The sequence below is a fragment of the Leptonotus elevatus genome, chromosome 6, assembly GCF_054856555.1.
Source record: "Leptonotus elevatus isolate MCC_2025b chromosome 6, RoL_Lele_1.0, whole genome shotgun sequence".
Classification (NCBI taxonomy): Eukaryota; Metazoa; Chordata; class Actinopteri; order Syngnathiformes; family Syngnathidae; genus Leptonotus; species Leptonotus elevatus.
Genome location: NC_141244.1, coordinates 20,230,682 through 20,252,063, shown reverse-complemented (window position 1 = coordinate 20,252,063; position 21,382 = coordinate 20,230,682). Strand labels below are relative to the sequence as shown.

The 21,382-nt window shown below is 42.6% G+C and overlaps 2 protein-coding genes across 3 annotated transcripts in view; one reads left to right on the top strand and one right to left on the bottom strand.

Annotated features, from left to right (window-relative positions):
* Window positions 1-21,382, top strand: part of bbs9 (Bardet-Biedl syndrome 9) — a 108,188-nt gene that overhangs the window by 19,133 nt on the left and 67,673 nt on the right. Inside the window, exons 14-19 of one of the 2 annotated variants that reach the window (XM_086079462.1) lie at window positions 3,698-3,802; window positions 6,045-6,059; window positions 7,897-8,037; window positions 8,354-8,449; window positions 9,380-9,552; window positions 9,756-9,908. In XM_086079462.1, coding sequence (XP_085935588.1) covers window positions 3,698-3,802; window positions 6,045-6,059; window positions 7,897-8,037; window positions 8,354-8,449; window positions 9,380-9,552; window positions 9,756-9,908 — 683 coding nt within the window. The remainder of the gene's footprint in view (window positions 1-3,697; window positions 3,803-6,044; window positions 6,060-7,896; window positions 8,038-8,353; window positions 8,450-9,379; window positions 9,553-9,755; window positions 9,909-21,382) is intronic. The other variant, XM_086079463.1, reaches the window with a different exon arrangement.
* On the bottom strand, window positions 16,195-19,208 carry LOC147172637 (uncharacterized). The gene is made up of 3 exons (XM_086077764.1): window positions 18,744-19,208; window positions 18,548-18,673; window positions 16,195-18,463 (listed from the first exon to the last, which is right to left on the bottom strand). The coding sequence occupies exons 1-3, from the start codon at window positions 19,206-19,208 to the stop codon at window positions 16,823-16,825; spliced, it is 2,232 nt and encodes a 743-aa protein (XP_085933890.1). The 3' UTR covers window positions 16,195-16,822.

The following is a 21,382-nucleotide window of genomic DNA, read 5'->3' as shown; positions in this document are numbered from 1 at the left end:
TATCCATCGTAACTTCATACATGGAGCAGATGTCCATTTATGTCGGGCGCACGTTGTCTGCAGGCGTCATCCGTCAAGAGTGCGGCAGCATCACGCGCTCTTTATGCATCTTTTTTTGTGATTTTGTTTATCATTTCAAGATGTGTGCACTGCACTTTCATTCTCAACTGTCAGTCATTGATGGACGACGTGTCCATGCAGCAATGTGAGCTGGACGCCATGCGCAGCTGTACGCTCTACATTGTGTGCCGGCCCTTTAAATGCTGTCACTTTCTCCCATATGATTTCATTACGCCTTTATAATATATACTTAATATGCTTGATACTCATCTTACAGTTTGTGTAATAATAGTAGGCTTACTTGTAAGACAATTCAGCACACAAAAAGATCAACGAAGACACGCTAGTAATATATTTTTTTTGTCTACTCGTGCAGTGGTGCCTGGTTTAAATAGTTATGTGATGACGGTTGCATCTCAAATAATCTTTCCCAACTATAATGAATGGAAATGTCATTAATCCGTTCCAGTCTCCCACCAAAAGGACAACATTTATTCTAATGTGTATTTTAATAAGCAAATACTACTCTATAATATTGTTCTATAAAAACAATAAATAAATAAAAACATACTGTAATGATATATATGAATACAATAGAAATAATTAAACAGTTTTTACCACATTTTGTGCTTCAGTTCTATGGACATTGTGCTACTCCTGGTGTTTCCACCTTGCCCATTGGCCCTGTGTGTATTGTGTATATTACTTACTAATACATGTGTAGTAAAATACTGGTATTTAGCACATTAGTAGAACTGTCTTACTTTCACAGTTTTTTTCCTACTACTGGTGCCATATTTGGCCTACTACTACGACCTTGTATTTATGGAAGGACATTTGAACATTTTTGATATCCCATACTGTGTAGTGACAGACACCCTCCAATAGTGTTGGTGTCTTGTGTACTTCTGGTTCTGGTTGTACAGCTTGAACCATAAAGCTATTTTCTGCTGGAACCAATTTTTGTGACAAGACAAATGAAAGCACTAAAACATTCACAGCTGTGACTGTAACACAAGTCGCTACTTTAGACTTTGTTGGCCTTTGGCGGCTACCAGCTAATTAGCTTAATCCTGCTACTGTCACTGTATGACTCGCATACCTACAATCACTTATATAGTCACACACAGACACACTTACACACTTTTTATTGTTATTTCAATTTGTATTCGTCTCAGATGGCGACTCGATTACCGTCTCACCACACACACGTGCACACGCACGCACGCACGCACACTGCCTCCTTTGTTTTCCCTCCTCTCCGTGTCCATTCTCGCTGTTTTAATTTCCTACTCTTTAACATCACTCCCTTTCGCCGCTGTCGTCCTCCTTCCCTGTGACGCCATGCCCATTGAATGTCATGTTCATGAACACTGTTCTAAAGTCAGAAAGAAAGTGGTGATTTTGTTTGGGTTCACAGTTCAGAGGTGAGATTGTGTTAGCAGATTGGTCAGTGCAAGGATCAAGGGTTAGTGTTTTAACAGCACAGTGCTTGTTACCTCTATCAAATCTTATCAGGGCTTTCTTGACATCTTTCGTTTTCCAAAGGTTTGCAGGTCGATTGCCAGTTTGACATTTTTTTCGGGGGGGTACACCACAAAAAAAAAGTCTGAACTTAGTTTTCATGCCCAAAAAGGCACAGGAAGTCTGCCATTTTGGTTTGACGTGTCCATTTTAGCAAATAGCAATTCAAATTATTATCTCAGATTTCACAACTTTTTAAAACATTTTTAATTTTACCAAAATTTTGCCCCCGAAGCCAGTTCCACTTGTGACCTTAAAAATCGGTATGCATGTCTTTCTCAAGATTTTGTCGCATTGCCACCAACATTGAAGCATGCATCCTTCACAAGATGGCTGTTGCAGACTTCCAAAACATAAATAACATAAAGTTGACACTTGTCACAAGAATCTGCAGCCCTCTTGAACTTTCACCTTCACAGTCACTTTAAACTTAAATTGAACGCACATACATCGTAATAGGCACTACGCTCTCTTTTTGTCTGAACGACGCTTATTGGCTTTTGTGCTTGAGCTCGTCGTATATAAAAACAATATAAAAGTGTTTAATAAATGAGTTTTAGCGTGTTGAAAAATGTCAAAGTCGCCCTTGCATCTCTCCATTCCTCTGAGGAAAAATCTCGACACATGTGCCTTGAAGGAATTTGACAAGGAAGAGGTCTGCAATGATCATGTGACACAAGGTTAAGCAAACAGAGCCGAGCAGGCGAGGAGGACACAATCGAGGAGGTCAAGGAGGCGAGGTGCTCTCTGGTGGTCACCTTTGTGTGGAGTTTGTTTGTACTGTTGTTGGCGTAAATTACTTAATGGTCCTGGGAGCCCAGCGGCCGGACCACACGGACCTCCGGGTCACTTGGACCGCCACCTGACCTGTCCAGATGTGGCCCCGGTGGATGATGGGAAGTGAAGCGAGTAGAGATGCAAAGAGAGAGAGAGAAGGATTACGGTGTGTCTTTTTGGAGTGTTTGTTGCTCCTAATGGGCCTGGGAACACTTAACGCACTTAAACCCGTCCGAGCAGTTTGACCCGCAGGGCGCCGGGGTTAAAAGCCTCCCGCTGAAAGACGGAATGCCAGGCAGGCAGCGGCCAGCGAGGAGGTCAGTGCGCCTGAAAGGATGTAGGCAGAGGAGAGAGTGGAACTGGAAACCTTAGCAGAGGCACTTGAGCGCATTTGCTTACTACTCTAAAATATTCCTAAAAAAAGTCCACTTTCCAAAAGTTGTGTTTGCGCAGGTTAAGTGAAAGCAGAGCAGGAATGTCACTAAGGAATCCCAATTTCTTGATTTGTGTTTTTTTTCCACACACTTTTTGCTTCTATTTATTATTTGCACATGAAGCATACACACGCTTATACATAGACGCACACATGTTGCGGTATTCATCTTGGCGCAAAGCACTACGGCTTAACCTCAGACAAATTGTAACCGTTTTAAAAGACTAGAGAAGGAAAGAGCAAGGAGGTGGTGAGGGTGGAGGAGTTGAGGAAACATGAAGTGGTAGCAAGGAGACAGTGAAAGTGGAGTAAAAGGAGCTGATCCTTTCATTGACAAGCCTTAAAGTGGAAGTCGACCTTAAATATTTCTTGACACTAATATCTTATATGTGACCTCACTAATCTAAACATGACATTCTGATTAATGTGACATTTTTAGAATATGAGTTGTGCAGCAAAATCCAGCCGTTTTTATCCATCTCAGGGGCGGCCATTTTGCCACTTGCTGTCGACTGAAGATGACATCACAGTTGCTCAGGGCTCAGGCAGCGACCAATCACAGCTCACCTGTTTTCTGAAGCTGCACTGTGATTGGTTGTTACCTGAGCAACATCAATGTCATCTTCAGTCAGCAGCAAGTGGCAAAATGGCCACCCCCTGTAATGGATAAGAACGACTGGATTTTGCTGCTTTACTCATAATCAACTAACGCAATATTAACCAGAACACCATATTTAGACTAGTGGGGCTGCATAGAACATATTATTGTCCCAAAAAAATTGGGGGGGGGGGGGGGGGGGGGGGTTGACTTCCCTGTTAAAAGTGATATCCATCATAAATAATTTTACATTTGAAAAAATTGAGGGGTTTATTAACATTACTGTATTGTTGTTCTTTCCACAGGAGTGGGGTCATCCACCGCTGTTGTCTTTTCGGTTTTCCTCAATGGCCGCTACCCACCCGCCGACCTGACCGGAGACCTCACCCTGTCCTACAGCTCGCCCACAGGTACTAAAATGGCCACGCTCTACGATGCTTTACATACTACTTGTGCAACTTTTTTTTTTATATATATATATATATATATATATAAAACCAAGGCAGGATGATATGGCCTTAAAATTAAATACATGTACAGTGGATTTCTCCGTGGATTTGCATATTCACAGATTAAAAAAAAAAATTGTTTTGTTTTTTTGTTAGTTTTTACCTGATATAATACAGTACTTGTACAGAATATGAAATAAATTTATTAGTAGCAGATGTAATTTTTAGTATATGCCACAGCCTTTTAAAAATAGATGGCGAGCCACAAATGGCCCCCGGTCAACAGTTGGGAAACCCCTGCCCCACGGTGCTGTGCTGCCTCTCACGGGTCAGTCTTGGTACTACAACAGAAATGGTTATGCGGGTGGTCAGCTGTGTTGGTTATTTCCAGTACACCACACACTAGAAGAGCAGTGAGATCACACACGACTGAATATTTTTTCCTGGTCATGTGTGGTCTCTCTCACGTTTTAAATCATTTATGAAGATGTAAAAAATCAGTATGTGTGTTGCCAGCTGTAGTTAGAACAATGTCCCTTGCAGTCGTTCTTTTTCCCGGCTACGCTGCTGGAAGATATGACTTTTCCCTTACTGCTGAGCAATAGAAGCGGTCTTTATTCCAAAATGTCATAGACTTAATTATTTCTCCAAATAGTCCAAATAATCTCCCTCACAAAGTAGTTTATAAAAAAAAAAAAAAGGAGGTATTGTTTGTGTTGGCGGCAGTGCGCTTTCACGATGGAACACTTTTCCTCTGTCCTAAATCCGTTTCACGTCTGGGAACGCTGCAACACGGCTTTATTGTGAGGCTAAAAATACAACTCAAGTGGTCTGGAAGGTTTTGTGTGCTGCTGATGTCACCAGGGTGAAGGAACCCTGTCAAAGCACGAGTGAGCATCACATGACTTTAACATGGAGTTCCCCGAGGTTAGTGTGTCCTCGTCTTGCCTTTGCTGTAGGACTATTTGTATTTCCGGGTGGTAAAAACAGAAACCTTCTCCAATGGCAGCACGACTAAACAGACCCGTACATGTTATTTGACCAAATTTCTGCATATTGACATTATTTTTTTTTTAAAGTTTTTTTTACAGATTTTTTAAGACTTAGACAATATTGTGTTCTGTGACAATATAAGTACTGAAACTACCAAGCAATGAACCCCAGCATACTTGCGATTCCTCACCCGTGGGTTCACCTATTTGCATTAGTTTTTAAAAAATAATTTCATATTTAGTTTTAGTTTTTTTAAATATATTTTTTGTGTTAATCCCTCCATACCCTCTCAAGAAATTTCAGTGGGTGTCAGTTATGCACAATTTTTTGCTATTGGTGGACCGGCCCGGGATTCTCGCTCACTGTACTCGCTTCTTTCACCAGAAAAAGTTTTTCACTTCTTTTATTAGCAGTAGAACATGGGTTGGTTTTGACAAAAAATACCGGTTTATGACCAAAAAATGGTTAAAATGAGCTTTTTGTGAAAAGGAAAAAAAACAAGCAAACTGTGACTTAAAATGAAATTTGATCATTACCGCACCGATATACAACGCTGCCATGGCTCAAGTTTGTATGCAGCTGGTTGTTTTAAAGTTTTTTATAAATAAAGTGAGTTGAGTTGTTTATTCAAAATTGTACTGATGTCAAATCCACAGTGATGCAACGTCGCCATCTTCAGGAATCTGAGAGTCATTACAGTGGTTCACAAAGCTGAATTTCACAGACAAGCTAGGCAAAACCCTCTTTCTCACCTACCTGTTGAAAAACCTACTTGACGAATATATTTCAGTGACAGTTAAAACAGTATGATTCCATTTAACAAATAGAAACGTTCACGGCAGGGAATAATCTAAACTCCCGTCGTAGTTTGATCATGTGATGTGTCAATCAAAAATAGGTCCCGGCTTCTCTTGCCAATAGTCACAGCTCAATCTCAATTGTCCATACGTGTGAATATGAGCGAGAATGCTCGTCTGTCTAGTGTCCATGAGCCCCGTGATTGATTGGCGACCAGTCCAGGGTGGACCCCACTTCTCTCGCGATATGTCTCACCATAAATTGTCCATAGGTCTGTGTGTGCGTGTGCAATCACATGCACTCAAGCGTGCAATTGGCGGAGCGTGGGAATGAGGGCGTCCGAGTGGAACATCTGCTTCTTCTGTGAACTGTCTAATGTCTTCTCATGTCTTCTCCTTCTTCTTCCCCGCAGAGTTCAACCCCAAAGGTACGTGCACGCTCACGTGCATAGAGTAGAGCCTGTAGACACACGCGCGTGCGCGCACGCACTGTACATATACACACACACACTGCACTGTATAAACAGGAAGAAGGAGCAGCCTACCGTTTATGTTCCTGAAACGTGATCCACGGCGGGAGTGCATGCACACACGCATTTTGCTTGATGAATATTTTGTTTTTATCCTTCATACCAGATTTCTGCAACACACGTGCCTCGTCGCTTTATCAATAGAATTTTTGTTGGGACACACACACATTTTCTTTTTATTCTTCATCAAGATTTCATGTACACACACACTTGCTTAAAGATTACAAATAATTTCTTACTTCCTTTACATAAGATTTCTTGGCACACGCAAATAGTCACGCACACATTTTACGAATAAAAATATTTTCTTTTCATCCGTCAAACAAGATTTCTTGCGACTCACACACACAGTATAGGCAGTAGTGTTCCCGCTTGTCAGCCCGTGTTTGTTTTAGTTGTCTGACTTTGTGGTCTTTGATACAAAATAGGATGTGCTGTGATCTAGAGTGGGCTTAGTGGCCCACGAGAGGTACACACACATGCACACACACTTCTCTAATGTGGGGCCAATGCCGGGTACGAATAGGGTTAGTGTGAGGGGGTGGCTACTTATGAGCCGGAGTTTTGAAAAGCAAGTGCAAGCATGTATTTTCACTGGTGGGGGCAGCACTTCATCTAGGTGTAGTTGCTGAATTACACTTGTGAAGAAACTTGGTGTGAGGGGCGGGATTATGTGAATTAGCCCCACTGTTATATCACCATCTGACATGTTTTCTGCCCCTTTTAGGAGCAATATCCCAATATTTTAGCTCATATAGTTCATCTTGATGGCTGTTCTTTTAATCCCACGGCTCCTCCTCTGCTCTGTTTTTCCTCTTCTCCTCCACCCAAGATAGAGTTTCCACTCTTTTTACCCAAGAAGCGCTTGTCACAGGAAACCCAAAGATTCTTTGCTTTGGCTCGTAACAGCGGCCTTCACGCTGAGGGCACCTGCTGGCGGGGCGGCGGCGGCAGTGGGGGAGTGGCGAGAGGGACGGGGGCGCATAGGCGGGGGCGGCGGTCGTTGGGCGGAATGTGGTGAAAACATCCAGCGAGCACAAGACAGTAGCTGAGAGGGATAATGGTTGCACTCTTTCTTCGCAGCTGCAGTTTGCCTTGGCTGCGCCTGGCTTTTGTTCATTCAAAACCAATAGAATTATAACATGGTTGGGAGATAATTGTGTGTGTGAGATTGTGTGAGAGCTATAAGCAATAAGTTGGAACATTCCGAAATGAAGCAAACGGCGGCTGTCGTTTCTCACGTGAACTCTTATTTCCACGGCTTGTTCGTGTTTCTGTCCAACTCACCGACAAAGTTACGTTTGGCCGCTTGCGCTGTTTTCTCTCCTCCTCATACAACTTCCCTTTTGGATCAGGCCTCAGGTCGGGTCCTTGCCGAGTGGTGTGACTCTCTGCTTAAAAAAAAAAAAAAATGCCGCTCGTGCGCAGGGAAAGCCCTTGTATGTCTGGGTGAGACATACCGTAACATCTATGCTAATTTACGTTAGCCCGTCAATGGCGTTTCACAATCTATGTTAGCATTAAGCTAGTAAACTTTCCTTAGATTAAATGAGATTTGACGTTTGTTTGAACATTGTTCAAATATCCAATGTTTAATTCTTTTTTTATTTGTGAGTCAGTTTTTCACAAATTTTCAACTGGGAGCGACAGATAAACTGCTTGCAACATACCCCACCCCCCGATTGTGTAAAAAAAAATTGGTATGTATTTTATTTATTTATTTTTTTCATTGCAGGAGTCCCTCATGTCGTCCAGTGCCAGTTCGCCCTTCCTTTGGCCCTCGTCTGCACGGCAACGTCTCCCAGCAAAAGCAGCACTTTCAAGATTACTGTGGACACCAACCAGCCGCCTGTGGACCTGGCCACCATCTTCCCTGGTATACCACACGCACACACTAGTGATACTTCATACATGTGTTTCAATGGGAGGTCCTTTTTTCCCAGTAATCTGACAATCGGTTCCAATCAGCAACCCTGACGACTAAACACTCTCTCCTCCGTGTGTGTGTGTGTGTGCGCGCGTGGTTATTTGTGTGTGCGTGTGCTTTTTGTTACCAGTGTGACTGTCTTTTGTTGCCTTTTGTCTGCGTCCTGCATGGCGATAGGCTGTGCTATCAGAGCCATCATGCTGGCCTTTTTAAACTTTTTTTTTTTTTTTTTTTTTTTTTTTTTTGCCCCTGTGTGCGTCTACAGAGTTTGCGGCCCAGTCGGAAGATAACGAGGGAAACAGTTTGGCTTTCCGCTTCTTGCCGGGCGGCCTGGTGACCGTGCTGGCCTCCAAGACCTCCCGTAAGAAGTCTTTTGTTGAATACTTCTAACTTTTATTGGTAATAAAGTATAGTGAGCCCTATTTGCTTTTCGTACGGGTTAGGGAACTTCGACACGAATAGCAAATATTCACGAATAATGGATTGCCCCCTCTGAAATTTTTGGGTAGAATTGCCTATTTTTATTGTTTAAACCATAAATACATAAACCCCAAACTATGATCTTGTAAGATGCCAATATAATTTCAAATTCATCTAAACCCTATGAAGCCTGAACCATGAAATATATGAGAGAAAATTGATTGGTTCTTTTGAACACATTTTTTGGGGGGGGAAATCAACTTCCACATATGACTTTTGATTTGTGTCATATTTGATAAATCCGGTCACAATGCTTTAAATTCTTACATTTATAACTGTCAAAAATATAATAATAAACAGACATATCAAACATATTAGTATTTCCCAAAATCAGAAAGAACATTTCCCACTATTAATAAGTATGTATAGGTGTCTCTCCTTTCTCAATTGGGCGGATCTTGCAAGGTCGCTGGAAAAGCTATCAGCTGGGTGATACTGCCCTCTAATGGATTATCCGTGCAATACATGTGTCAGATTATATACGTCAGGGTTTTAATGGGGGGAGGTGAATACAAATAAAATAGAGGGCTCAAAATGTCTTGTATTTAATACGATACGTTTGGCTTTGTAGGGTTAAACATTACCATTAAATGAACAAATTACAAAAATACACCAGAGGACCCACACACGAAACAAACATACAACATACACACAAATAAGACACACACACATAACGAAACAAAAACAAGGCGCACACAAAAGAGACACTTACACACGGAAGATACACGTGTACAACACACACAAACAATACACAGTCAGCAAATACTGCACTTATGATGACCTCAATGTGTTGTTTTTATGCATACGTCAGAGCGCTATCGCATCCAGAGCGAAGCCTTCGAAGACATGTGGCTGGTGGCCAAGGAGCTGGTCCACAGAGTCGACATTCATTTCTCCAAGCTGGGAGTCGACGACTTCAAGAAAAGCTTCAGCGGACCACTGCCCCTCAAGGACTACTTCCTGTCTGTAGACCATCACTTCCTGGTGTGCACATTATTCACTTGAGTCTGATATCATCTGTAATGGCAGCATTGTGTCCTAGTGGTTAGCACTAGTGGTTTTCCTCCAATGATCCTCAAACATGCATTTTCATCGGTGCGAATGTGAGTGCGAATGCGTATTTGTCAATATGTGCCCTGCCATTGGCTGGTAAATGTAAATGTATTGTCTGTATGTGTGTGTGTCAGCTTCGCGTCAGCGCTCAGAAGTACCAGGACCTCCTGTCCGAGCGAGCCGCCCAGTTCCGAGCAATCCAGCGCCGCCTTCTGACCCGCTTTAAAGACAAAACGCCGGCGCCACTGCAGAACCTCGACACTCTGCTAGATGCCACATACACACAGGTGGACAGCACACACACACACACACACACACACACACACACACACACACACACACACACACACACACACACACACACACACACACACACACACACCGCTAATTAAGATGTAAAGGGATTGTGGTAAAAGCATTATTCTGAGTGCTTTGATGCGACTTAAGCAGTATGGCTAATTTTAATGTGACATAAAATATATATATATTTTTTTTAACTCATTCACTCCCAGCCATTTTTACTGAAGCAACCACCTTCGCTCCCGGCTGTTTTACTGGATTTTGACTGATTTTGCAAGGCCCACCGAATATTGTGTTCTATTGCTATAAAAACATGGAACCCACCACAAAAAAGATTAGTCTCTTCTTTCATCAGAAAAAAAGTATATTTGTATTTGTTTTCGTTTTGCAATTAGCATTAAAATATAGCTACATTTCATCAATATTCACATTCCTGGTGAAAACACTGACAAAAAGAGCTTATTGCAACATGGCCCTGGCTAATCTCTTATACTCTGCTGCCACCTGTTGGCCGTTTTTTGTAATAACTAACGTTGCTTTAAGCCACCTCATTATGTCAGAAACTGCATCAAAGCCTTCTGTATGGTTTTGCATTAAGTAAAACATAAAAAACAAACAAACATGTAAATACGTTTTGGGGAGTAGAGGACAAAGTATTAAAAAAACATGTTTACAACTTTTTGGGTCTGAATGAGTTAATCATTATTTTTATTTATTTTGTTAAAATACCCAAGGATCAAGAACGCTTTCCACCCTATTTCTTTTCTTGCTAAAGTTAGCCCCGGTTTGAGGGGTGGCCCTGTCTCATGCAAGTGAGACATCCCCACTCTATATACTGCTGGTCAATGGCTGGGCTTTTGTTACCATGGCAACCCAGGGGAGGAGCTAGCGTATTGTGACAATTTTAGAGGATTCTACTTGCAGAACTGGAGCACAGAATGTTGGGGAAAAAAGGGAATGGTTACAAGACAAAGACAATAACGTGTTTTTCACTGGTGGAAGCAGCACTTCATAATTTGTCAGTCATAGATTGAGAAGAATCGATAGAATCAGAAGCTTTCCTTTTGGCTTTGACGCGTTAGTGGTTCTCACAGTATAGTCGAGCTGTGGCTTGAAAGTGGCTCTGGATCTTCTCCTAGCCTAGCAGTCAGGTCATAAGTGAAGATACTTGTTTTGGGGGTAGTTATTATGTAAATTAGCTGAGTTTTGACATGAAATTAATTAAAATTTGTCAAATGTTTCCCTCTTTTTTAGAAAATAGTGAGGTTAAGGATTTCCTTGGTTGTTTTAATTTCTCACTTAATGCCGGTACAGGCACTCCAGACACACAACAATTTGTGCACAACATATTAAAAAGCCACTTTCATGCCTTTTCCCCCTTAAGAGTTGATCTGGGGTCAGCTGAAGCATAAAAAAGATTCTAATAAGTTATGTGGGCTGGATGTCAGCTGCTAAAAGGTGCGTTCCTTTTCAGTAATTGTCTCTCTCTCACACACACACACACACACAAAGAAAAACACACACACACAGCATTGACGTGTTAGTGTAGATTTACTGTGTGAGATATGCAGTTTGATGATTTATGGACATCCTGTTTCAGGGTGATTAGCTGTGAGCTCACACCCAGTACACTTACATGCTTCGGCACACACGCACGCACACACATACGCATGCAGGCGTGAAATCTCATAACTTTGAGCAGATACAACTTGTATTTGTCCATATGGCAACATTCTTTCTCATGCTGTATTTCAGTGTGTGTGTGTGTGTGTGTGGTTATGGTAATGTGACAGCTTTCTCTGATTACATTCACATGTGTACCAAAATTTGTTTACGCAATAGTGCTTTAAGATACGAGCCATCATTTAGCTCTTTTTTGGGGGGGATTGACTTACAAGCTAAAATGTGAGGTACAAGTGCTAAATTCAACTTACAACGAGTTCACAACGAGCCATTATATGAAAAAATGATACGCTGCAAAAACCTCAGTGATTAGCATTATTATATGTACGTACATCCATAATATTGTGACCTTTGGCTGCACAGGGGTTTTTCCCACCCATATTTTGCCAGTCGTCCTGCCGCTGCAGGAATGTGCGACCAATCGGGAATGCCGAAAAACAGAGCAACCACCTTTTGAGAAAAGAGATTTACTTAATCGTTTAAAGATTGATGCTGTTGCATATTGCTGGTTGTGCTATAACAGGGAAAAGATTTTGCCACTTGATATGACAACACAGTTGCTCAGGTAACAACCAATCACACATCGACTTCAGAAAACAGGTGAGCCGTAATTGGTGGTTGCCTGAGCAACTGTGATGTAATTTTCAGTCAACAAAATGGGCGCCACGATGAATAAAAAATGGTGGATTTTGCTGCTAAGTTCATATTCCACAAACACAATATAAATCAAATTGCAGTGTTAAGACTATTTGGTGAACATAGAACATATTTTGGCGGGGGTTGACTTAAAAAAAAATACTCACATCCGCTTAAACTTTATCAAATGACAATTGCAAAAAAAAGGGAACAGAAATTATAAATATACTATCAAAATACTTAAAAATCTACATTATCTCAGTTTTATCCACTTCAGGAACACAATTTTATGGAAGAACACATTTTGGCATTTAACAAATAAAGGAAAAATCCTGATTGGATTATTTCAAATTCCAAAATCGTTTAGTCCAAGCGTCGCATCACCGACATCCCCCACAGGTGTGGCGGCCCTGAAGTCTGAGGATCAAATGAGACTAGTGAAGGATTATTTTTTGTGTATAGAAGACAAAATAGCCACTTGGCCACTGGAGTGCGTGTGAATACTTGTGTCTTTTGACGCGCTCCCGTTGCCCTGTCCCCCAGAACAAGCCCCCCTCGCCCTTTTCCCACCCCTACCACTAGTATCAGTCATCCACCCTCCAGTTAAACTTGATTGATCACTGGCCAGAGGTTAGCATGATGCTAACTGGCAAACATACAAGAGGGGGCAAACCCGCCAGTGTCACTCAATCTCAGAAGGAGTCACGGCAGGTCACGAAGAAGGGCGGCGGCCCTTTTTTTCCCCCACTTCCCATAAATATTTTCGCCGCCGCTGTTTCCTCTTTTTTTTTATGTTAGTATGAGCGTGCGGGACTCCCCATCTGGGAGGGGCAGCGGGGGCTCGGGGAGCCGATTCGGGCCGGGTCCCTGCCAAAAGAACCCTCCCTGTAATTAGGAGTTCAAACGGCTCGCTGACTGACGGCGTGACTGACAGGCCCGTCCAGGGGCCCGGCCGGGACCCCTAATGGAGGCTTCTGGTGGACAGCGGCTTGATTTATCGGGCCCCAAATGGGCTTCTAAACACGGCTAAACACAGATCCCACTGTGGAGCCGGACCACCGCCATTAACAGCCCGGCTTCTTATTCCCGTGCTCGATCTTCAGCACGCGCACGCGCACGGACGTGTACTCGTGTTACATTCTCGGGTTATTAGCCTGATTTCTGCTATTTGAAGTGGATTCCATTTCCGGCGTCCAGTCGCTCTCCATCTTCCAGTGTTTGCTTTTAGTGGATTGGAGAGAATTCCGCATGTGCGCCGCACATTTGTGGATCAGAACATGTGGTGCACGTTAGGGAAGCCGGACCGGTTTGGCCCGAGCTCTTTCGCTGCTTTTTGAAGTCGAATGTGGACGGAATATTTTCAGTTGTCGCTCTTGAATGTTGCTCAGATGGAAAACGGGTCAAGAAAGATCCTTCTGGTTCGCTTTGGCTCTGATGACTTGTGTGTTGCTGTGGATTTTTATCAGATTGGGTTACTTTTACCCAGCAGATTGGGTTAGTTAAATTTACCCTGCAGATTGGATTAAAGATTGGATTTGAGAGGGGAAAATTTTATATTTTTGTTATAGTGTTAAAACTAGGGCTGCTACTATTGAATATGTTTTAAATCAATTGTGCTATTGATTATTCAATCTATTCTAAGAACAGTTGGGTCAAAAATAACCCAACTATGGGTAAAAAATGGACCGATCAGAATTTGACACATTTTTGAGTCAAGAAATGGGTCTTTCAGTGTAAAACAACTCAAATATCCTTTACTTGGGTAAAAAAAAATTTTTTTTTAAATATAAAACAACCTAGAAAGTTGCATCAAATTGACCCATAAAGTGGATCAGTCCATTTTCGGTCCATAATTGGGTTACTTTTGACCCAACTGAGTGTTCTTTCGATTAATTGAATAATCGGATAAAAAATGTATTTTGCATTAAAGTTTAGTGGAAAATATATTTTTTCTTGTTGTTACCATTTATTATTTATCATTTAGTCTCATTAAAAGATTGAACAAAACCAAATAAAAAATAATGAAGCAATATTTAAAAATAACGTGTTGTGATATTGATGCTGCACTGCAACAGCCGTTGCTCATTGTGCAATAACGGCGTTAAAAGTGTAAGTGTTGAACCCTTTCACCTAGAAAAGTGTGTTTGGGCTCGTGCGTGTGCGTGTGCATGCGTGTGTGTGTGTGCATGAGATTAAAGGACCATCGGGAGCCGAGAAACTCTGGCTCCTCAATCATCTTGTGACTCGCCCCTCAGGAGATGTTTCACCTCAGCAACACACACATTTACACGCTTCAACACACGCACACACGCACAGAGGTTGAGAGGATGAATGGCGCACAGTAGAGTGTCGGTGGTCCGGTTTGTTTTGCCTGAGTGTGTGTTTATGTCACAGAGGGGCTTATCAATGAAAGGCTGGCTTTCATGCAGATCGCTGACACTCGCTTTTGGTGTGTGTGAGTGTGTGTCACCCTCTTTTACATCAACGACATCTCCTGGTCCAGACTCCCCATCCTCGGTAAGGAAAACCTGTTCAATGTTAGTTTGGAAAGGAGAAGTGGCAGTAAAACAGGCCAAAATCCAGTGCACACAGCAAAAAATAAAATAAATTTCTGTATGTGGCCAAAGCTGAAAGCGAATCCAACAATGCCTGGTTGACTAGTGGCAGCTCTCAGTATGATTGCAGCACACAAAGTATTACAGTAGTCGGTTACTAATAACAAAGTGTCAATCAAAGTTGACCACAATTGTATTGGCAGCGCACAAATTTGAAGTCCTACTACGTGCGGCGCTGAATGTTTTTTCCTAGTTACGTGGTGACTTTGTGGGCAACGTCAAGGAGACAAGAAATAAGACAAACATCTTTTCATTATAAGCTCTTTAATGTGGCGCCCGGTGGGGTGAACATTTTTCCCAGCGTCGTCATCAGTCGCCAGGCGGAGATTTAATAAATCCTCCACGTTGGAATCTCTCGATGCCGCCAAGGAGATCAAGAGAGGCCCTGCGAGGTGGTCACGCTGATTTTATTAAACACTTGCGTCGTTGTCAGGGCGATGGCTGACGTGCGGTTATTTAACGGGACAGTGAGAGAAAAAAAAACTCAAATGCAAACTGAAAACACTGGGAAGGAGCATGAAGATGCTCACGCTGAACTAATCGCATGGTAGATGCTGGAGTCGGCGCTGTTGATGTCACTCATGAGGCCACGCCCCTTAAAGGTGCATGTAGATACTAGCAGTATAAGATATATTAAACAGTGTATGCATGACTTCCAGTTAAATTACTTAACACAATCTGTTTATTTCAGACATCCTCCAATAAATACGACCACATAGGTCGTTTTGAAAATTACGACCAAGTCTTGCATATTCTAGTTTAGCGACCTCTATAGGCCATGTTAAAATACAAAAGTGAGACTCGAACCTGGAGTGTTTACCTGACTGAGCTATTTGTCGAGTGATTGTTTCAGTGTTGACTATGTTTTCTTAGCGTTAGCTAACGTTTTGTAACGTGTACAACCTCATGGGAAGCCTAATGCCAGCCCTAACCATTAGTCAGACGGCAAATTGACATACATGTCAACAGTAAAAAAAGACGCTAGGATTACTAGCCTGTCAGCCCAGTAAGATAAACGTTCGTCTTCCAACCAAATGACCTGGGTTCCATTCCCATGACTATTTTTTCGCTATTTAACATGGCTGATAGCGGTCGAGTTATTTAATAATGACCAATTTGGTCGTTATTGTCGGAGGACTTTCTGGTTTATTTCTTTTTACAATGGACCTTCGCTAATTGTGGCGGATAGCCAAAATGAGTCCCTTTGAAATCCATTGCGGGGAAAAAATTAAACCAAAAAAATCCTTTCTTAACCACCGATAAACCTTCAATATGAGCTTTCCACAAAAACGTGATAAGCTACTGTTTTCACAACACATTCAACAAGCACTACAAAATGGATGGATTGATACTTTATTCATCCCCAAAATGGCTGACTCACTACTACTTGACGATTCAGAACACAGCGAAAGTGAAAAGGTCGGATCTAAGATGGCGAAGTTGTGTGTTGTCGGGGCAAGAATCCTATTGGTTTTGAGGAGTGGGAAATGCTGTTGATTTTGAGACGTGTGTTTGTACAAGGTTTTGTTCTTAATTTTCTGGAATATTGCTCAGGGTCAGAAAATCCAGTTGATTTTGAGGATATGGAAGGCTTTTTTTAAGAGGAATTGGTTGTTCAGTGCTAGAGTAGAATCTTCATGATTTTGAAGAATGGGGAGATTGGTTGTTTAGTGCCAAGACAAGAATCCTGTTGACTTTGTAGAATTAAAATCTGTTGACGTTGACAAACTGCTGTTCTGTGCCAAGATGAGGCAACTATTAATTTTTGAGGAATGGTCGTTTTGTGCCAGGACCAGACTCCTATAGCTTTTTGATTAATTGGGGGTTTGGTTGTTAGGCGTCAGGACAATAGTATTGTCTCTGAGGATAATCTTGTTTTTTTTAAGGAAGGGTTGTCCTTTGCCAGGACAAGAATCCTCCTGATTTTGAGCAAAGGGATGTCCTATTGATTTTGAGGAGGCGGAGCTTCAGGCTTGTTCTCTTACGCCGCAGCAGATGAAATTGAGGAACTTCCCACAGAGGGAAGTCCTCTTCACCTCGTCTCCTCCCGTTCCCCTCCTCCTCTCCTCCTCCCTCTTCTTCTCTCGCACCGTCCTCTCCTCTTTCCTCTTCCTCTCCTTCCTCTTCTCCTTGTCCCGCTTCTCCATCTCCTCCCACTCGGCCTTCAGCTTCCTCTCCCGCTCCTTCTTTTTCTCCTCCTCTCTCCTCTCGCGCTCCCTCCACTCGGCCCTCAGCTTCTCTTTCTCCTTCCACTCCTCCTTGTCCCTCCTCTCGCGCTCTCTTCTCTCCTCCTCCCTCCGCTCATTCGCCTCCTCCTCCTCGCTGTCCCACCCCTCCTCTTTCCGCTTCTCCCTCTCCTTCTTCCTCTCCTTCTTCCTCTCCTCCTCCTTCATTTCTTTCACCCTCCACTCGGCCTTGAGTTTCTCCCTCTCCCTCCTCTTCTCCCCATCCCGCTTCTCCCTCTCCTTCCACTCGGCCTTCTGCTTCCTCTCCCTCAGCTTCTTCCTTTCTTCCTCCCTCTTCTCCCTCTCCAGCCAGTCCTCCTTCAGCTTGCGGTCCTTCTCCTTCCTCCGTTCTTCCTCCTTGCGCTCTCTCTCTAGCCACTCGCTCTTTGTTTTGGTCACCCTCTCCTTCCACTCCTCCTCCAGTCTGGCCTCCTTGGTTTCCTCCTCGTATCTCCTATCCCATTCATTCCTCATCCTCTCCTTTTTGTCCTCCTTCCAACTGGGTGACCCCTCCTCATTCCAGCTGCTTGGAGTCTTTTCCTCCTTTAGAACTTCTGCCATCTCCTGCTGCTCCCTGTCCTCCTTTTCCTCTAAATATTTCAGGCTACCGCTATCATTCTTCATCTCCTCTTCCTCCTCCTCTCGGTAACTACAGGTCACTTTCTCCCTCTCTTGCTCTTCTTCGCTCTCCTCATTTTTCCTTTCTTTCACCTCCTTGTCACTCTCTATCTGCTCCTTTGGGTCATTTTCCGTCTTCTCCAATTCCATTTCTTTGTGCTCCTTCTGGTCATTTATGGTCTCTTTCTCCTCTTTGTCCTCCTCATTTTCCCTCTCTTTCACATCCTTTTCCCTCATCTTGTGCTCCCACTGGTCACGGTTGGTTTCTTTCTCCATGTCCTCCTCATTTTCCTGCTCTTTCACCTCCTTCCTCCTCCCTGTCTCTTCCTTTTCACTGGCTTTCACCTCATCCGTCCCTTTTGCTACCTCTTCCTTCACTTCTATCTCCCTTTCCTTCTCCTCCTTTATGTTGTCTTTCACCTCCTCCTCCTTCCCTTTCACATTCGTCTTTTCTTCCTCCTCCTTCTGGTTGCAGTCTGCCTCCTTTGCCCCTTCCTCTTTGGCCTCATTATTCGGATTTTTCTCCCCTTGGTCATTGAGCTTTTTCTCCTGCTCTTTTTCATTGCATTTCTTCTTCTCCTCCTCCTCCTCCTCCTGCTCATCCTTCGGGTTGTTATCCCCCCTGTTTTTATCCTCCTCCCTCCAAACTTTCTCCTCCTCTTTGTCCTTCTTCTCATCACACTCTTTGCCATCCTCCTCCTCCACCGCCACCTCTTTCTCTTTCTTCTGCACCTCCTCCACCACAGACCATCCTCCAGCTAGGTCCTAAATAGGAGGTGTCAAAACAGTGGGTTCACTGCATAAGATGTACAAAAAAGAAAGAAAAAAAGGTTGTATTCATATACACACGAGTAGGATCTCCGGCTCCTCCAGTGTGATCTTGTCACACTGTTTGCCATTCTCCTCCACTACTGCCTCCTTCTCTTTGTTCTTCACCTCCATATTCTCCGCCACAGTCCCTCCTCCAGCCAGGTGCTATAAAGGAGGTGTAAAAACTTTGGGTTGACTACTTAAGTTGTAAAAACAAAGTTGTATGTATACGCACCACAAGGGCCTCCGGGTCCACCTTCCTTTCCTCCCTGCCCTGGAGCATCTCCTCCTTCTCACGCCTCCAGCTGGCCTCCTTCTCGGCCAGGTCGTCCTTGGAGGCCTTGATTTCATCCAGCTCGCGGTTGGTCTTGCGCAGCTCCAACCGTACGCTCTCCAGCTCCACATTGATGGTGCGCAGCTCCACCTTGAAGCGCTCCAGCTCCTGGTTGCTTTTGCGCAGCTCGGCCTGCGTTTTCTCACCAGCCCGCATGGTGTTGGACAGCTCCGAGTTCTCAATCAGCATCTTTCGGTAGTTGCCTTCCAGAAACTTGAGGTAGGAGGCAATGTTCTCCTCCATCTTGGGCTGGCGCGCCCTCGGCTCCTCAGTACTCTCTTTCCCCGCAAAGGGCCGATGACCCGACATCGTGGCGATGCGTATTTTGGTCTTTTTGTTGTGAGGCGGCGTCACTCTCTGCGACATCGTCACATTTGGGGGGTGATGACGCTTCATCGTGTCGAGGGATGGAGGAAGGCTCTGTGACGTGGACGATATAGGCTGAGATGCTTTGTAAGATCATGGGAAGCTCCTTTGAAGACACCTCCATCATCGTCCTTGTCATCGTCTACAAACAGATAGATTTCCTGCATGCTAAAGTAGCATAATATCGTAATTGAATTCGAATCGACGTGGCAATGTTGTAGAAGGCATTTTTTAAATCAAAGGCTGGAGTTTGGGGGGGAAATGCTTCATTTCGGTCAGGAGGTACATCGAGGTTCCAAATAAGCATTGCATTTTGTGCCTCATCAAAACACATTGTTTATGTGGTTAAAACTAGGGCTGGGTTTAAAAAATGTAATAATCAATATAGAAGCAATTTTCCTTTTCGAGCCTGATACCGATTCATGATCATTCATCTGTTTTTTCCCCATAAATTCATAAGAAAATCTAATTTTAAAGGCCAATAATGTTTTAGTATCTTATTGTTTTCTTGAAATTTAATATTCACATGGATTTAAAAGTATTTTCTTACATTTATGAAAGACCTGACTTATTGCACTTTAAGACGATTCAGAATCTTTCTCATTTATAATTATTTAATTAGAATTATGAAAATATTTTCATTTCATCCTTGCTGATGTCAATGTTTGTGTAACACTTAACTGTTTATAACACATGTCACTTTATTTAATAAACAATAATTTAACAGTTTACTACGCAAAATTTAAATTGGAATTTAATGTTTGTGGAGTGAAGAGTGAAGAATTGATGTTCCATAATTAATCAATGTCGGATTGAAGTGAAGTGAATCCAATAAAATCAGAAAAAGTCTAAATCGAATCGAAATGAACTCTTGTGTATCAAAATCGAATCGATTCAGGGAATTAAATTTGATACCTAGCCATAGTTAAAACACAGATTTGTTTGCATTATTGTTGTAATCTGCCATATTAGCCTAAAATTTACACCACACTTGGTTGGTAGAATTGTGTCAAGTTGACGTAGTGTTTAGCAAACTGACAACTGGGATTGAAGTAAATAAATAAACTTTTTAAAATTAATTCATGCACGGAAAATGAATGAATGAATCATTTGTCTTTATTTTAGTGTAAGCCTAAGACCAAAATGTCTGTATAATTACTCTAATATTGTTTATAGTAATACAGACTAATTTATTGCTTGCGTTTGTTAAAAAGATCATGGGAAGGCAACCTTGGAAAATCACATTTTAAATCGCATTATTGTACGACAGCGTATTAGAGCCACGTACAAATATATATATTTTTAGGGTGGGGGGAGAGAAAAACTTGTAAATTTCCGTTTATAAAGTGGCAAATTTGCGACTTTATAAAGTGGCAGATTTGCGAGAAAAAAACTCAGAAACTTGTGTTGATAATAATTCTGGAAACATAAATGTACAAGAGAATATACATTTTAATAAATTAACTTAAATGTTCGATGTTCGTAATATTGAGAGGAAAAAGTTGTAATTAGATTATTTTTCAAAATTGTTCAGCCCTACTTTGGAGCATTGTTATATGGTCTGTCAGCATATGTTGCAGCGTGTGCATGTCGTATGTATGTTGCTCTGCCCAAAGTCAACATGTCTGCCTCTGCAAGTTGTGTGCGCTTCACTTCCGCATGACAAACAATGGCTGATTTGTAAGATTACACACTGATTTTATGGTTGCGCGTGTACGCGCGTGCGGCAGCCTGGCGACGGCCAAGATGAGGATATTTATCTTGTAGCAGTAAATTCCCTGAGTCCACCCCCCCCCCCCCCTCGTGCTCTCTCATAGCGCTCACTCTCTTCAATGAGACCATTCAGTGCAAAGCAAACACACAAGCGCACACACAGGTATACGCGGCCTCCAAGTGTGTGTGTTTGTGTGTGAGTACCATTGGCTGTCCATGTTCATTGTGTGATGGCGATGGTTAGCATTCCGTTAGCATTACAAGCTTTGTAGCAATTTTGTGTGCGTGTGTATGTTTGTGTGACTGATTGGCGGTATATATATTGATAGCCTTAGCCTGGTTAGCATCCTGTTAGCATTATTAGCTTTGATTTGGTCTCTTGCAATTTTGCGTGTGTGTGTGTCCACGTATACACACTCGATACGTGTGCAGCCTGGGAGGTTAGTGTGAACTTTTAATGA

Excerpts from the sequence above, each read along its gene's own strand:
- LOC147172637 (XM_086077764.1), bottom strand. The coding sequence starts at position 19,208 with ATGTCGCAGAGAGTGACGCCGCCTCACAACAAAAAGACCAAAATACGC. Across the intron at positions 18,674-18,743 it reads TGGACCCGGAGGCCCTTGTG|CACCTGGCTGGAGGAGGGAC; the intron begins GTGCGTATACAT and ends CCTCCTTTATAG. Across the intron at positions 18,464-18,547 it reads AGGAGCCGGAGATCCTACTC|GACCTAGCTGGAGGATGGTC; the intron begins GTGTGTATATGA and ends CCTCCTATTTAG.